At 40.9% G+C, this 19,028-nt stretch overlaps 1 protein-coding gene across 1 annotated transcript in view; it reads left to right on the top strand.

Annotated features, from left to right (window-relative positions):
• The window catches only part of LOC128064062 (zinc finger protein 708-like), a 60,214-nt gene that overhangs the window by 24,923 nt on the left and 16,263 nt on the right, over positions 1-19,028 (top strand). Inside the window, 3 exon segments of the mRNA XM_052656873.1 lie at positions 3,641-4,450; positions 10,541-10,686; positions 11,328-11,394. Of these exon segments, the coding sequence (XP_052512833.1) occupies positions 3,641-4,450; positions 10,541-10,686; positions 11,328-11,394 (1,023 nt within the window).

Genomic DNA, 19,028 nt, shown 5'->3' with positions numbered 1-19,028 from the left:
GGGGCCTCACCCCAGGAAGCGCAGATGATTCCGATCTGGATCCTGCATTGAGCACCAGGGCTCTTAGCCTCCACTTCGGAGACTGAGATCAGGCCCTGGGGGAGGGGAGGGCGCTCTGCTCTGAGTGGGGCTGGACCAGGGCCTGCTGTGTGACCTGAAGGGGATCGTGGGGTCAGTGGAGGTGCCCCTTGCTGTGTACATGAGGCCTCACCATGAGGGGAGTGTGATCTGAGGGAAAGTGTGGGAAAGTCCAGTGTTGGTCTCTCTGTAGGAGTTGACCGTCCTGAGTCCCTCCCGAGACAGTGGCCACAGAGGACTGTCTGTTCCACATGGTGAGGGCTTCCCTGGGTGTGGGGTTGTGGCGCAGGAAAGGGGTGTGTTGACTCTAAGCATTAAACAGCATGTTTTCCCCTTTCATGGTAGAACTGTGAAGACTCATGGATGAAGGAGCCCAGAAGAGGAAAGAACAGGAGTCAGGCATGGCTCTTTCTCCGGTAAGGTCATATTCTCAATGGATTCTCACACTGCCTTCCTGAAATGCCCTTCTCTGGACTCACTAATCGTGTCTGACTGAGGTATCCTGTCTGACTCCAGTACATGCACACTCACCCGGGGCCTTCCCTCAGGGCCTGGCATCTCCACTTAGATCCTGTCTCCCCATGACCTGGTGACCTGGCCCTTGTGAGGAGGTTCCCTTGGGCACCGTCCTGGGCAGGGCTTCTCACCCATGGGTTGGAGACGGGGTCTCGTGCTGTTGGGCAGCAGGGGTTGCTTTAGGCCCATGTGGATGTGCTGTCTGCTCTCTGTCAATCAGGGTAAAGAAGCTGTAGGTGGACCTCACGTATTAACATGTACAGTACATGGTAAAATCTGCCAGAGAGGCCACTGAGGGGAAATAAGTGCTGACTTTTTATAGTACATTTAAAACCAAACGAGCACCTCCTTGAAAACTTAAGTGTTTGGGAATGGAATGGAATGTTCAGAAACAGATGTCAGGGCTAGGGAGTGTTTCATTACAACCATCTAATTTCAACTGTGAAATCAGGCTTACTAATTTTTTTTCTTTCTCTTTTGACCGCTTGATGCAGCTTCCAAGGTGTTAGTTCGCTGAGTAGGGATCGAACCTGAAACCCTGCAGTGGAAGGGAGGGATCTTAACCACTGGACCATGAGGGAATTCTCCAACTTCACTAATCTTGATTCAGTATTTTCTTAGTGGAATAAAATAATAAAGTTTGGAGTTTGTTAATCAGTACATACCTAAAATTAATGATAAAAATCACATTATTATTTTAAATATATATTTATTTCCTGTACTGTATCTTCATTGCGTCAGTGTCTTTTCCCTAGTTCTGGCGAGTGGTGGCCACTCTCTGGTTGCACTGCACACGCTTCTCATTGCAGTCGCTTCTCTTGTCTTGCAGCCCAGGCTCTAGGGCGCGCCGGCTTTAGTAGTTTCACCTCCTGGGCTCTGCAGCTCTGGCTCACGGGCTTAGTTGCCCCTCAGCATGTGGGATCTCAGACCAGGCAACAACCTGTGTCTCTTGCATTGCCCAGTGGATTCTTTACGAGTTACTAGTAGCGAGGCCCTCATATTATTTTTAAATACAAGTATTTTATAGAGATTGGAAGAAATCTTCTGTATATTATTTTCTGCTTGTATTACTTTTTATTTTTTTTGAACTAGAATAAGATAATATCGAGGACTTCCCTGGTGGTACAGTGGTTAAGAATGTGCTTGCCAGTGTAGGGTGCACAGGTTCCACCCCAGGTCCAGGAAAATGCCTCAGAGCAGCTAAGCCCATGCACCACAACAACTGAGCCTGTGCCCTAGAGCCCGGGAGCCATAACTATGGAAGCCTGCACTCTCTAGAGCCTGTGCTCCAAAACAAGAGAAGCCACTGCAAGGAGAAGCCCGGGCACTGCAGCTGCAACTAGAGAAAGCCCACTCACAGCAAAGACCCAACATAAGCAAAATAAATGAGCTTGAAAAAGAAATAGAATGTTGACAAAGTTACTGAATGAAGAAGTAAAATGAAAGAAGAGAATGGGAACCCACTCCATATTATTGCATGGAGAATTCCATGGATAGAGGAGCTGGTGGGCTGCAGACCATGGGGTCGCAAAGAGTCAGACATAACTGAATGACTAACACAAAGTTACTGAAGTACAGTTAATTCATTTTTAATGTCCCAAAGATGCCGAAATACACATGAATAAAAGGAAAATGTGAGTATCATTCCAGAATGAGTCAAAGGGCAACTCTTTAGAGAAGGAAATGGCCACCCAGTCCAGTATTCTTGCCTGAAGTATTCCATGGGCAGTGGAGCTGGTGGGCTGCCATCAGTGGGGTTGCAAAGGGTTTGGCATGAGTAAGCAGGTAAACAACAACTTCCACACACAGCAGATTGAGCTCTGAAAAAGAAATCTAGCGTCTAACTTTCCTCCTGCAGATTCTTCAGTGACTTCCAGTAGCTTTTGGAATAAAGTCCTAAATCCAAAGACCTTGTAGAAAGCAGCATCTACCTGGCATCACCCCCCTTTGTTCTGTGTGTCCCAGTCACACTGACTGGCTTTCTGTTTAGTAAATATCTTCCTGCCTCAGAGCCGGCCCTCAGGCTGTTCTTTGTCCTTGCAACACTCTTCCACTTCCCACCTTGCCAATCCTAAGTGTTTCTTCCTCACAGAGACCTTGTCTGATTTATCTTTGTAGGTCAAGACTTCTGTTGAATCTTTCCTTAGCACCAGGCCTGTTTCAGAGCACATATGACAATACTAATGCTAACATTATGGATGAAATTGGCTGGCTGGCTGCTTGAATGAAAGCTCCATCACGTTCACTGCTGTATGCTCAATTTGAGGCACAGAGTTGACGCTGAGTAAATTTTGATTGAATGAGAGAAAAACATAAAGGGAACTCTTGTTTGTTTACGCATGCATGCATGAGTGCATGGATATGTAACTCCATGGTTTTATTAGAAGACATTATCTCATAAATATGTTTTATGCTTTGTAGCAGTTGCAACTGTATCTTAAGTGTATTCCATGGCCTTAAGCTTCTTCTGCCTCATCATAAGAATGATATTTACATTGTGTGGGTTGGTGGGGAGAGGGTGTGACCCTGCATAGTGACCATTTATGCTGTTCCATTGTATTTCAGATTCCTTGAATTTGTTCCACATATTCTCAGGGAACTCTGTGGATGGTCGTTATGCTCTGTTACTTAACTCTTTGATTCCTTAGGTTCAGTTGTCACTCCCAACCACCTGAGCTCAGAAGCTGTTGCCTCATTGCTTAAGCATTTGACCAGAGCAATTTCTTAAAGTGAAAAAGTTTTCTCCCCAGTAAGATGGACACAGATCTTTCTCTAACATGCTATTATGTTGGTGACAAGTTCATCCATGTGAAGTCTTTAGAGTAATGGTCAGTGTGTAGGAAGTGCTGAAACACCTATCATTAGTGTGATGATGTCGTCATCACAATGTGTGTGTCCTTTTAAAGCCACTGTGGACTTTGTAGTCTCTGAAGATACCAGTCTTGCTGTAATTCATCTACATAGTGAATGTCACTCAGTGTAGAGTGTAAAACTTCTGCATAGACAACCTATTGATTGAATTTGTTCTTGTATGTTCTTCATGGAGAATTCATACTGGACAGAGACCTTACATATGTAATGAGTGTCGGAAAGCTTTTAATGCATGTTCAGACTTAACTAGACATCAAGCAGTTCATACAGGAGAGAAACTGTATAAATGTGACGTATGTGGAAAAGCCTTTAGTCAAAACGCAACACTTACAGTTCATCAGAGAATTCATACTGGAGAGAAACCATATAAATGTGCTGAGTGTGGAAAAGCTTTTAGTGCACATTCAGACTTAAGTAAACATCAAGCACTTCATACAGAAGGGAAGCGATATAAATGTAATTTATGTGGCAAAGCCTTCAATCTCAGGTCTTATTTTACACTCCATTGGAGAATTCATACTGGAGAGAAACCGTATCAGTGTGATGTATGTGGCCAGTGCTTTAGTCGAAATTCATACCTTAGGAATCATTGGAGAATTCATACTGGAGAGAAACCTTACAAATGTAATGAGTGTGGCAAAGCCTTCAGTCAGAGTTCAGGCCTTATAACTCATCAGAGAATTCATACTTTAGAGAAACCGTATAAATGTGATGAGTGTGGCAAAACTTTTAGTGCACATCCAGACTTAACTAAAGATGAAGCAGTTCACACAGGAGAGAATCCATATAAATATAATTCATGTGGCGAAGCCTTCAGGTACAGGGCTTCCTTTGCAGTTCATCACAGAACTCATACTGGAGAGAAACCATACAAATGTGATGACTGTGGCAAAGCTTATAGTGCACATTCAACCTTTATTTACCATCAAGCAATACATACAGGAGTGAAACCATATAAATGTAATTTGTGTGGCACAGCTTTCAGGTACAGGACCGACTTTTCGGTTCATCAAATAATTCATAGTGGAGAGTAACCTTACAAATGTCCTGAGTGTGGCAGAGTTTTTAGTCAGAGTTTAATCCTTACAGTCAATCAGAGAGTTCATACAGAAGAGAAACCATGTAAATATGATATGTGTGGTCGGTGCCTTACTCAAATTGCACACCTTGGAATTAATTGGAGAATTCATACTGGAGAAAAATCTCACAAATGTAATGAGTGGCAAAGCCTTTAGTGCATGTTCAGCCTTAACTGACCATTAGGCAGTTCATACAGGAGAGAAACCATAGACATGTAATTTATGTGCAAAGCCTTCAGTCACAGGAGTCACTTTTCAGATCTTCTGAGAATCCATACTACAGTGAAAACTTACAAATGTGATGAATGCAGTAAAGCATATCATCTGTTTGACCCTCAGAAAAGTCACACTGGAGGAAAATCACACAAATATATGTGGCAAAGCTTTGATTCTATGTTCAGACTTAAGTAACCATCAGGTAATTGATTCTGAATTGAGCTCTTACCCACATCGTGAATGTGGCAGGTGTTTGTTTTGGAAGGCATTCATTTCTTACAAAGCAAGAGAAAATTCATGCTGGAGAGAAGCCATACATTTAGAGTGCAGTCAATCTTAAGTGACCATAAGGTAACTCTTATGGAGGGAACCATATACATGTAATGTGTGGCCGGGTCTTCAGTAACAGGTCTTGTCATTCACATCATCAGAGACTTCATAATGCAGAGACATCTTACAAACGTAAGGTGGGGAACATACTGGAACAGTACTTTACAAATGCATTGGGGGTGGAAAAAATTTCAGCTTGAGTTGGATGCATTTGACAACAAGAGTCCATATTGAAGAGGAGTCATGGAAATGTGTGGGCAAGGGCTTTCTCCAGGCTCCGAGTGCACTAGACCTCAAATTACACGTCTTTCAGAGAAACTACAAAGATATAATGTGCACACTAAAACTTTAACCCAGAGTTCAAATCTGTGAAACATGAAAGGATTTATACTGGAGAGCAAGCTTGTACAGGTAATGAATGTTGTATAGTTTTTTTCATCAGATATTCACACTTTGGGCATAATGAGGTAATTTTGCAGATCAGAAACTGAACAGATATACTGAATATGAAAACACTTGTCAGAAAGCCAGTATGTCTTCAAGATTCACTAAGAAATTTATATTGGAGAGAATCATTACAGATGTAATGAATTTGCCAAGTTTTTAGACCAGTTCTTACAGCAGGCCACACATCAGACAAATCATATTAGGAAAAATAAATCTTTAGTTTTCCAACATTAACCTCCAATACTATTGCAGAATAATTATATTAAATATGTTGAAACTCATGGCATGAGGTGTATATTAAATATGTTGAAACTGAAGGACATGTAGGAGGATAGCCCAGTATCTTCAGTGTGTAAAGTGTTTAATTAGTGGAGTTTTCTTGAGAAGGCCATATTACTATTGAGAGGGTAACAGGCAGGAAGGCCAGGGGTCTCCTAATGGAGGAAATAGGCTGCAAGTGTCAGACATTTTTATCTCTCTTAAGCAGCAGGAGGAAACAAACAAGTGATATTTTTTCCTTCTCTATACAAATTTAAAAGGAGGTTTCTCTTAAAATACTGTGTTGCCATAATGACACCTGGTTTCACCTGAAGTTAACTATTCTCAAACCTTGAGATAACCAATGCATTTTTCTTATGGAAATGTTTGTCTTAAGCTATGTTAATGTACTATGCATTTACCCCAGACTCTGTCTTCAAACCAGTATGTTATACTCAGACATTGTTCCCCTAATCTATGTAAACGAAACTATTTGTATAGTAATCTGCCCTTCTGCAAGATTCAAGTCAATCGTTTTATGGCCTGGGATGGCTTGTCTGGTGCCAAGATTATCCTAAAATACATTTTATGGATGAGGGGCCTGGTGTCATTCTGAGTTTTAAGACATTTCCTTTCTTTTGTTAACAGATTGCTAGTGACTATATAACATCCAGCTGAAGACTAGCAGGGGGATACTCTTTCTACCCCCTTCTGATGGCTATGTCAAAATATTTCTCCATCTCCTTTATACTTTAATAACACTTTATTACACAAAAGCTCTGAGCAATCAAGCCTCATCTCTGGCCCCAGATTGAATTCTTCTCCTCCGGAGGCCAAGAATCCCGGCGTCTTTCCATGGTTCAGCAACAACCTTTCACTACGACTTTTCTGCAGTAGTTTGAAAACCTTCTGTAGCTTTCTTACAGGCTTTTCATGGTGGTCTCTGCAGAGGAATTAGTAAGATGAAGAGGCTAAGCTGATTAAGTGTGGTTCATTCATATCCATCTTTCCTGAAAAAACAGGGACACTGAATTATTCAATTCACTGGTGTGTGAATTGGCATCAGGTAAGGGCAGAGAATAATGTAAAACTGTGCCATAACTTATCATGCTTGTTACGTTCAGGGCGCCCTTCCATTCCCAGACCACAGCGTGTTGTAGGACTGGGTGCTATGCCATTTGACAATTGAGACAGCAGTTATCTGAATGGAATTTAATTTAAAAAAAAAATCAAATAGTATGTATATGTATATGATTGACATTTAACTGCTGCTATTACCATTTGCTACTGTTTTATTCAGAATGTATCATGGATCTCCTCTTTTGATTCATAAAATGTAATCACTTTCTCTACAACCCTGGATGAATCATGTTCTTCCCACCAACAGGGTTTTATCCGACCTCAGTGTTTTGTAACAGATGGTAACAATGCAGTGTTAGGCTCTTGGGGCTGAAACAATCTATGAGAATTGCTTTCCACAATGGAACCAAAGATCACGCAATTTGGGAATTACATATTCACAATTTGCACTTGAGTTACTCTGCTTCAGAACATTCAGACAGCTGTAATTAAAATACCATAGCAGTACATTTTCAGACTCAAAATATATTTAAATAGAAAAATTGTGGAGTTCCCCAGCAGTCCAGTGGTTCAAACTCCACACTTCGCTGCAGAGGGCACAGGTTTAATTCATGATCAGGGAAGTAAGATTCTGCAAGACACCAGGCAGGCCTCCCCACCCCCCAAAAAAGGTACAAAAATTTAAACTTAGAAATTTTAAAGATCTAATTGAAGTTGAATGATTCATGAATCAGGCGGCACCCTATCTAGTTCATTCAGAGGTGCTCAAAGGAACTGTACAACATGGAAGACTTCTGTAGGTAGAAACTAGAGAGGACAAGAAAATTATTTGCAAACACATTGCTTCAGGTCTGGTCTCCTATGGAGGGGTGTGGGCAGGAGGAGGGTGTAGCCAGCGTCTTGCCCTGCAGATTACTGCACTATAGTCCTGGAAATTCCAGTCAGTGACTCCTGGTCATGTGTTTAATCAGGCAGACACCACAATGAAGTGTTGGTTTGCCCTCCTGGAGGCACTGGTTCCACCTTGGGTCTGTCTCTTCTTTTTAACACGACCTGAACCTTGCCATGCATCAGTGAGTGTGCCCTGTATGAATAGGTGTCTTCATGTTCTTTCTGTATTGCTTGACATGAAGAGAAAATAAGAATACAGTTGTTTAGTCATGAAATCGTGTCCAACTCTGCGACCCATAGACTGTAGCCTGCCAGTCTCCTCTGTGGAATTTCCCAGGCAAGAATACTGGAGTGGGTTGCCATTTCCTCCTTCGGAGGATCTTTTTGACTCGAGGATCAAACCTTCATCTCCTGCGCTGACAGGCAGACTCTTTACTGCTGAGCCAGCTGGAAAGCCCCAAATAACAAGGTGAGTCTTTAAATTTTAATGATAGATATTCTAATTCTAGCATCAAGGCAGGGAAATGAAAAATACCCTTTTTTGAAATGTCATTTGTACCACCCTACCTGAAAGTGAGAGATGAAGGCTTGTAGTTGGGAAATTATTTAAAATTTTTGTAATGTAAACTTTTTAGGTTTGTTTTGAAAGACATGAAACAGTTTTGTTTTTTTTTTTTACAATCCTCAATTTTCTTCTTTTCCATTTCCATATATAAATTTTCAGTAAAGTTCACTCCAATGTAATGACTTCCTTCACCTTTTTGATAACTTCACAAAAATAGCCATGTGTATTCTTAATTTCTCAGCCACTGTGCAGCAAGGCAAGGCCATGAGACCAGTTTTACCAAATATGGTGTGAGTGCAAGTAATGCGTTACTCATCTGAATGATGTTATAAATAAATCACCCAGGGAACTCCCTGGTAAACCAATTTGATTTCTGTGCTTTCACTGTCCCGAGGGCCTGAGTTCAAGCTCTGGTCAGGGAACTGACATTCTGCAAACTGCATGGTATGTAAAAAAAAAAAAATCACCAAGACCCTTTGTCTATCTCCAACTTGATTAATTGACCCAAATGTGGCCTAGCTATTGCTCCAATCAATTATTGATGCAATATCAATATAGTTTTATACCAGCCTGTAATTGTTTTTTTTAACTAAAGTTCTGTTTAATGTGGGGATGATTCATTTGTTTATTTTTGGCTGTGCTGGGTCTTATTTGTTGGGCTCTGGGCTGCTCTCTAGTGGTGCTTGGGCCTCTCATTGTGGTGACTTTTTTTGTTGCAGAGCACGGATCTAGGTCATGTGGGCTCAATAGTTGTGATGCTCGGACTTAGCTGCCTTGTGATACATGATATCTTCCTGGACCAGGGAGCTAACTCATGTTCCCTGGCAGGTGGATTGCTAACCACTGGACCCACAGTGAAGTCTCTCATCTAATGTTTGTATAAACACCTGTGAGGTCCATTGAGGGGAAGCTGAAACCACAAATAAATTCTCCCAGAGTGAATTTTTTGTTTGTTTCGTTGGTTGTTTTAAATTATGGGGATTCTTAAGGTTAACCATTATATGTTTTTGTATTCACCTTTTAATTTGATCTTTTTAGAGATACAAATAAAACAAACAAGAAAGCTTTTTCTGTGTGTGTGTGTGTGCACGCGCACGCGTGCACTAGGTCACTTCAGTCCTGTCTGACTCTGTGCGACCCTAAGGACTGTAGCTTCCCAGGCTCCTCTGCCCTTTTGTCTCCTACACTGGCAGGCAGATTTTTTTTTTTTTTTTTAATTTTTATTTTTACTTTATTTTACTTTACAATAGATTCTTTACTACTATTGCCTCCTGGAAAGCGGAAAGCTGTTGCTAATGAGTTCTAAAAATATCGCAGTTTAGAAGTTTCTCTTATTTAAAAGATCCACCATCTGGCTATTGAGTGGTAATAGCCCAACAGCCCCTCAAGGCGATAAGATACAAGATAAGTCACTACAAGAGGGTGCAAGGAATGCAGCCTTCAAAATAGTCTAAGAAAGTGAAAGCCCTTGTAACAAGCAGACAAAAGGAAGGTTAAAATAATGGCAGGGACCCCTTATGACAAAGTCCCATGAGAGCTGGTCCAGTCTATTTGACTGGCTGCCAAATGTAACCCTGTGTGTACCTTCCAGACCAAGTTCTCAAAACAGAAAAAAAAAAAAAAAAAAAAAGCCTAAAAAGATCAGGTAGAATATTGATATCACAAAGGTACAAGGAGAGAAATGCAGGTTCCGCTTAGGACTTCATCCTTTAGGGTCGGAATTCTGAAAAGATGTTTTACAAACCTGGCTTTCTCTAGCCAGTTTTGGAATGTCAAAAAGAGCTCCCATGTTGGCCATTTTTAAAGCAGAATTTCCTTAGTACCCAGTTAACTGCCCCCAAGTATAAATTCCATACCTACATAAAGCTGGCTCAGCTTTGCTTAGAGGTGGGAGTCCTGATGCTTCTTCTCTTGGTCAGTCCAGATCACTCAGTGTTGGTTTTTCTGCTGTGCTGGATCTTGCCTTGCATGGGCTTTCTCTAGTTTCAGCAAATGGGGGTTACTCTGTAGTTGCTGTGTGCGGGCTTCTCCTAGCTATGGCAGTGAGCCTACCGTAGCCCACTAGGCACTAGGAGAAATAGTGAAGGTCACTCAGTCGTGTCCGACTCTTCGTGACCCCATGGACTATGGCCGTCAGAGGAGCCTGGTGGGGTCACAAAAAAATCGGACACAACTGAGTGACACTTGCACTTTTTCTCCTGGTTTTCAGATCTCCCAGTTATTGGTTGATCACCCTGAATTTTACTTGGCAGTGTATTAACGGACTTAGTTCAAACACACTGAGTGGACTCTCAAACTTATCTGGACTTGCTGAGGAGGTCGATGGCCCCATGAAGTGCTTACTGATGTGTCAAGGTCAGTATTTCCAAAGCACAGACTGGTGCCTGTCTTTCTCCATCCTGAATTTGCTTTAGGGTGCACTGCCGCTGGGGCACTGTAGTGTCTAACGAACTTGATTCTTGAAGAACTGGGATTTTCTCCTTACAGGTGTTAGTAAGAAGTAGCCGGTTGTAAGAGTTACATGTTTCACATTCTAGCTTGTCATCCCTACACAAATCCAGTTGTTTACTTAAACTGCTTAAATTAATTCTAATTGCAGGAATATCTGGGTTTCTGGGTCCAGCCACCACCCTACATTAAACCCGAGCCCCGCCACCACACCAGGTCAGACCTCTGAATATCTTCAGCCTCATCAGCAGGACTCCTGTTAAGAGTAAACCTTACTTTACAGCGTAATGATCCCACAGAATTTTAAGTTTTTACTTTAAAACTGTTCTGTGACAGTTACCTAAACTAGGGAGGAATCAGTGGTGCAACATATGACACAAGGACCCTAAAGTATTTCTAAACCCAGACAAGCTATGTTGAGAACCGAACAGAAGAACGTGCAGCCGCTCGGCCCCGCCCCTCTCGGCAGGAAGCTGCTGAGTGCCCTACGCCCCGCCCTCAGTGGCCTCTGCTCAGGCCCAGCCCCCAGCTCTTCCCTCTTTACCCAGGTCCGCGAGTTTCCACCAAGTTCCGGAACCATGACTGTGGAGCTGAGATCACTGTCGGGAACATGAGGTACCTTTTTTTCCCCCTAAACTGCACCTGGATGTCCCCTCTCCTCCATTTGCGAGGTCTTCGGACCGTCAAATTACCCTCACCTGCTCCTCTACACCCGAGTAATTTCAGTTTTGACCCTCAGAGGCCGGACTCATGTATGGATGTGAGTATGGATGTGAAAGTTGTGCTACAAAGAAAGCTGAGCACCGAAGAACTGATGCTTTTTAACTGTGGTGTTGGAGAAGACGCTTGAGAGTGCCTTGGACTGCAAGGAGGTCCAACCAGTCCATCCTAAACGAAATCAGGCCTGAATATTCATTGGAAGGACTGATGCTGAAGCTGAAACTCCCAATACTTTGGCTACCTCATGCGAAGATCTGACTCATTGGAAAAGACCCTGATGCTGGGAAAGATTAAAGGTGGGAGGAGAAGGGGATGACAGTTGATGAGATGGTTGGATGGCATCAGTGACTCAATGGACATGAGTTTGAGTAAACTCCAGGAGTTGGTGATGGACAAGGAGGCCTGGCATGCTGCAGTCCATGGGGTCCCAAAGAGTCGGACATGACTGAGCGACTGAACTGAACTGAGTTCCTAAACATTTTGTAACTGTTTGGGTAATTTTCTTCGTTTCTATGAAAGGATAAATGCAGATAAGGATGACAGCTACAGCTCTTCTGCTAGAGTGGAGTAGGGCTGAGATGGCAGCAGGACCCTCTGTCACTGAGGAAAGTCATGGGTGCAAGCCAGTCTGGGCAGATTTTCCAGTTGCGTCCAATACAAGTCCCGTCAGGGTTAGATTTAGTGATTTAGGTTAAGCATAAGGATTTATTGTGGGTCGCATGGATTTAAGCTGAATAGAGATTAGGCTGTTAATGTAATGAATCCAGAGCCTCCACTATGATTGTATAAAATTGTTGAAGAGCAGCTGTATTTGTATCTGCTCGGCCGTGTCATCACCCAATAAATAGAAAAGACATAATTCTGACCTCTTTCCCATCCTGTGAAAAGTTGGAAAAGAGTGTGGTAACAAGAATTAGTAGTACTGTGGAAATTCCTTGATGATCCTGTTGCAGGGCTTCATGCTTTCACAGCCAAGGGCCTGGGTTTGACCCCTGGTTGGGGAAAAAAATTAGTATTGTGATAAAAAGCATGTGCTCAGTTGAGTCCAACTCTTCAATACCGCATGGACTGCAGCTCACTAGGTTCTTTTGTCCTTGGGATTTCCAACAGAATACTGGAGCAGGTTGCCGTTTCCTCCTCCAGGGTGTCTTCCTGGCCCAAGGAACAAACCCATGTCCCCTGCATTGATGGACACATTCTTTACCAACTGTACCACCTGGGAAGCCCAGATAAGAGGCAGGAGTAAATATCTTAAGAATTGATTAATATTAGAATTACAGTGTATGTATCATAAATTCTGCAGTAGATCACGTGACTAATAGTACTACTGGTGCAAACATTGAGGAATAATTATTTTGAAATGAAGTGATAATTTTAAGGTTTAGATTATGATTCAGTGTTCATTTGAGCTGATTATTTCTTGTCTCTGAATAAATATGGTTGAAATTAGACTGATGATAGACACATTTGAGACAATGGTTTTACATAGGAATGATACATAATACTTCTATAACTGTTAGTTTGTTCTTATACTTGGTATTGTTAATATGAATATTGTGAGTAGTGTAAAGGAGGTAAATAAGTTTATTACTCTTATTTGAGGTTGCACCTGTTTTTTAGTCCCTCAGACCGATGGAAAACTACAATCCTTTAAAAGCTTGAAAAAACCATCTTGTTAGGTATGGAACCATGAATTAGCAGTTCTTGCATATTATTTGTTCAATAAGATTTATTTATTTATTTTTTGTTCAATAAGATTTAGTCTTATGTTACTAGATTCATAATGTAGTATTTATGTTTTTAAAAAAACAACATTTACAGTATAAGAATGCTAAAATGATTTGGAAATCCCATCACTTCACGGGAAATAGATGGGGAAACAGTGGAAACAGTGGCTGACTTTATTTTTCTGGGCTCCAAAATTACTGCAGATGGTGGTTACAGCCATGAAATTAGAAGATGCTTACTCCTTGGAAGAAAAGTTATGATCAACCTAGACCTCATATTAAAAAGCAGAGACATTACTTTGCCAACAAAGGTCTGTCTAGTCAAGGCTATGGTTTTTCCAGTGGTCATGTATGCATGTGAGAGTTGGACTATAAAGAAAGCTGAGCACCAAAGAATTGATGGTTTTGAACTGTGGTGTTGGAGAGGACTCTTGAGAGTCCCTTGGACTGCAAGGAGATCCAACCGGTCCATCCTAAAGGAGTCAGTCCTGGGTGTTCATTGAAAGGGCTGATGTTGAAGCTGAAACTCCAATACACTGGCCACGTGATGGGAAGAGCTGACTCATTGGAAAAGACCCTGATGCTGGGAAAGATTGAGGACAGGAGAAGGGGACGACAGAGGATGAGATGGTTGGATGGCATCACCGACTCAGTGGACAGAGGTTTACGTGGATTCCAGGAGTTGGTGATGGAAAGGGAGGCCTGGCGTACTGAGGTCATGGGGTCACAAAGAGTCAGACAGGACTGAGCGACTGAACTGAACTGCACTGTGTAAGTAGAGAATGTTTCACTTAATAACTTTTTGTTATTTTGATGACTGTCTTTTTGTATTGCACAATATAGCTGACATGAACCACTTGTTAATGTCATAAAATGCCTATATGTCTATCTAGTGATAGATTTCTAAGAGGTATTTAGAAAAGTGTTTTGCTTTTTTTTTTTTTTTTAATTAGGCAATTCCCTGACAGTCCAGTGGATAGAATTCAGTAGTTTCACTGCAGCAAAAATACATAGTCCAGGAAAAATACGTAGTATGTATGTACATATGTGTATACATATGTATAGAGCTGTGTGTATGTTTGTGTGTGTGTGTGTATTTTTTTAAGGAATGAAGTATTTGTTGAACAGTTGTCAACTAACACTTACTTTTTACATTATTCATTAGAATGCTTCTTTTGCATTATTTACCATTCCAGTGTATTGCCTGTTTGATGCTTGCTTGCTCAGTTACTCAGTCCTGTTTGTGATCTGGTGGACTGTAGCCTTCCAGGTTCCCCAACCATGCAATTTTTTTCAGGTAAGAATAGTGCAGTGGGTTGCGATATCCTGCTTCAGGGGATCTTCCTGACCCAGGGATTGAACCCCCCTGTCCGGTGTTGTCTGCATTGACATGTAGTTTTTTTATCACCAAGTCACCTACATAGCTCTGTATGTTATTTACCATTTAAATATATATAAGTCTATATAAAGTGTGTACAATATATTATTTTTTGTCCTCAATTATGAGACAGCAGTGTGTTTAATACCAGGTAAAATGAACTTTGAGGTCATGGTGGGGAAATACAGTTTTCCTTGAGAACTGACATGAGTTTGCATAAAATGAATGTTTACTGATTGTGTCTTTGAAACTACGCTACCCTGAAATTAATTTGAATTACATGTGATTACTCTTCCTGTTTTAAAGAATTCTATTCCTTTAGTGTTTTATAGTTTTAAGATCATCATTGTGAAGATTCATAATTCCTTTCAGGATGGGTATGAGTTTTGGTATCATACCATGTGTTTGACGAGAAACAGTTTATTTATAAATTATAATTAATACAATGCCTATGCTTCTTTATATCTTGTAGATATGTCTCATATACATATGATCAAGAAATTATAGGCAGACGAATTCAGTGGTAAATGAGAAATTTTTCAGAGTGATCTTTGGAAGAGCCAAAAGTCATGAAATCAGAGATTTTTTCCTCAGGAAGATCCAGGGAACTCTATCATTTTGAGTGTCTGTGGACAGATGATGAAAGAAATGACAAAGGAATGTCTATAACTCATAAGGAAAACCTGACTGATGAAAGAGATCGTCACAGTAGAAGTGATGCAGGAAATAAGCCTGTTGATAGGCATGGATCCAGCTTTCAGGATGAATTGCAGATAGTTCAATCTGAAGGGACAATTTTTGAATGTAGTCAAGTTGTGATGAATATCAAAAGCAGCGACTCAGGTTTACCACCTCAGAGAACTCGTAGTGTCTGTAGAGGCATTTCTGATAAACATAAGAGTGTTGTTACATATCCTTCAAAACTGGCACCAGACCATGAAGCACACAAGAAAAAACTTTACAAATACAATGAGTGTGACATAACCTTATCTTCAGGACTCAGAACTCACTAGACATCAAGGAGTCCATACAGGAGGAAACCCGTATAAATGTGATGTGTTTGGCAAGGCCTTTAATCAAACTGAAAAACTTGCATATCATCAGAGAATTCATACTAGAGAGAAACCCTATAAATGTGATGTATGTGGCAAGGCCTTTAGTCGAACTGCAAACCATCAGACAGTTTGTACAAGAGAGAAAGTATATAAATGTAATTTATGTGGCAAAGTCTTCAGTTCCAGGTCTTACTTTGCAGTTCATTGGTGAGCTCATATTGGAGAGAAAATGCATAAGTATGATGTATGTGGCAAGGCCTTTAGTCAAAGTGCAAAACTTGCAATTCATCAGAGAATTCACACTGGAGAGAAGCCATATAAATGTGATGTATGTGGCAGAGCCTTTAGTCAAACTACACACCTTGCAGTTCATCAGAGAATTCATACTGGAGAGAAACCATATAAATGTGGTGTGTGTGGCCATGGCTCTATTTGAAACACACAGCTTAGAAATCATTGGAGAGTTCATACTGGAGAGAAGCCATATAAGTGTGATTTATGTGGCAAGGCCATTAGTAAACTTGCACTTCATCAGAGAATTCATACTAAAGAGAAAGCATATATATGTGATGTATGTGGCAAGGCCTTTACTGTAAATGCATACCTTGCTGTTCATGGGAGAATTCATACTGGAGAGAAACCATATAAATGTGATGTATGTGGCAAGGCCTTTAATCAAGTTACAAACCATTCAGTTCATCAGAGAATTCATACTGGAGAGAAACCTTACAAATGTAACGATTGTGACAAACATTTTAGTGCACAGTTATCCTTAACTAGACATCAGGCAGTTCATATAGGAGAGAAAGCATAGAAATGTAACTTATGTGCAAAGTGTTCTGTCCCAGGTTTTATTTTGCAGTTCATTGGAGTACTCATGTTGGAGAGAAATCACGCAAATGTGATGTATGTGGCCAAAGCCTTACTCTAAACATACAACTTAGAATTTATTGGAGAATCATACTGTAGAAAAGCCGTACAAATGTGATGTATGTGGCAAGGTTTTAGTCAAACTATAAACCTTGCAGTTCATTGGCAAATTCATACTGGAAACCTTAAAAATGTAAAAATTGTTACAAATGTTTAGGCACCATCAACCTTAACTCATCATCAGGCAGTTCATACAGGAGAGAAACCATATAAATATGATGTATGTGACCAGTGCTTTACTTGAAATGACCATCTTAGAAACAATTGGATAATTCATACTAGAGAGAAACATTAGAAATGGAACAGTTGTGAGTACATTATAGTGCAAATATAATGAGTGTGGCAAAGCCTTTAGTCCAAGTTCAGGCCTTATCATTATTCAGAGTATTCACACTGTATAAAAACAAAAGAAGTGAAATGAATGTGGAAATGCTTCTAGTGCATGTTCAGCCTTAACCATTAGGCGGTTCAAACAGGAAAGAAACCAGGTGGCAAAGCCTTCAGTCAAAGGAACGACATTGCAGATCATCTGAGAATCCATACTGTAGTGAAAACTTACAGTGAATGCTGCTGCTGCTGCTAAGTCGCTTCAGTCGTGTCCGACTCTGTGCGACTCCATAGACGGCAGCCCACCAGGCTCCCCGTCCCTGGGATTCTCCAGGCAAGAACACTGGAGTGGGTTGCCGTTTCCTTCTCCAATGCATGAAAGTGAAAAGGGAAAGTAAAGTCGCCCAGTTGTGCCCGACTCTTAGCGACCCCATGGACTGCAGCCTACCAGGCTTCTCCATCCATGGGATTTTCCAGGCAAGAGTTCTGGAGTGGGGTGCCACTGCCTTCTCCGCAGTGAATGCAGTGAAGTGTATAAACTTTTTGACCTTCAGAAAAGTCAAACTGGTGGGAAACCACACACGTGTGGTAGGTGTGGCAAAGCTTTGATTCTGTGCTCAGATCTCACTAACCATCAGGTAATTCATTTTGAATTGAAATCTTACCCATGTAGAGCATGTGGTACCAAGTGCCTTGGAAGCGTTTCAGTTTTTACAAAACATGAGAAAATTCATACTGGCGAGAAGCCATACATTTAGAGCATGGTAAATCCCTCCTGTCTTAAGATTGGAGGGAAACATATAACTGTAATGTGTGTAGACCTGGCTTCAATAACAGGTCTCATCATTCCCATCATCAGAGAATTCATAATGCAGAAACACCTTACAAGTCTTAAGTGTGGCAAATCCTTCAGGTGGCATTCAGACCTAAAAAGGCATCAGGTGATCCATATTCGAGAGACCTTCCAAATGTAATCAGTGTGGCCAGGCTTTTGTCAGGTGTATACATGTTAGGCTTCTTGAGAATATTCACACTAGATAGAACCTGTATCATAGTAATGAGCATGTCAAGGTTTTTGAATAACAATCTGAAGTCACGATTCAGTAAAGAAGTCATTCTGGAGAGAAAGCTTACAAGTGACATGGTTGTGTAAAACCTTAACTCGGGGCTCACATCTCACCAACCATCAGATATCAGATGATCCATCCTAGAGAGAACCTTACAAGTGTATGTAATGTGTCAAGGCTTTTAGGTACTGCCTTAAACTCAGGGTTCATCAAATACTTTACATTTTTAAATGCAATGACTATGGCAGTTTTCACAATTACTGCTCACATTTTAGGTATGTAAGAATATATATCCTGGAGTTAAACCACACAAGGCAGTTTTTGTCAGGAGGATTTTCATGAAACACCAAGTTGGGGAACATTCTGAGCAATGCTTTACAAAGGCAATCGGAGTGGGAAAGTTTCAGCTTGAATTTAAGTATTAAACAACAAGAGTCCATAATGAAGAGGAGTCTTAGAAATGAGTGAGCAAGGGCTTTCTGCAGGCTTCAGAGTACTCTAGACTTTAGAATATGTCTTTCAGAGAAACCACACAAAAGTAATGTGTATGCTAAAGCTTTAACCCAAAGATCAAAACTGTGGAACGTGAGAGGATTTATATGTAAAGCAAGGTAGCACAGGTAATGAATACTGTTTTTTTTTTTTTTCATGAAATATTCACAGAGTTAACAGGTTACTGGGGACTGATTATGTGGGAGAAGTAGTATCAGGGAAATGCTGGTCATTTTCTCCCTTGACTGGTAATTGCTGTTCATATAAATGATTAATGGAAACTTATTCTTCAAAATGGAAGAGCTTTTTTCTTGAAGAAAATTTAATCAAAAGAACCAGAAAAGTATGTGCACATTTCTGCTTCAGAATTAATTGCTGCTGTTTACAGTCTGGTAATGTTTTATTCAGAATGTATCATAAGTCCTATGCTCTAATAAAATTGTTATTATTTTTCTGTAACTCTGAATGGATCATGTTTCTTCCAACAGTTGTATGCTTCCTCAGTACTTCATAACAGAAACTAGCAATGCACCGAAAGCTCTCAAGTTTGAAA

The sequence above is a fragment of the Budorcas taxicolor genome, chromosome 18, assembly GCF_023091745.1.
Source record: "Budorcas taxicolor isolate Tak-1 chromosome 18, Takin1.1, whole genome shotgun sequence".
Lineage (NCBI taxonomy): Eukaryota > Metazoa > Chordata > Mammalia > Artiodactyla > Bovidae > Budorcas > Budorcas taxicolor.
Note: the sequence above shows the minus strand (reverse complement) of the source record. Positions and strands in the feature narration are given on the sequence as shown.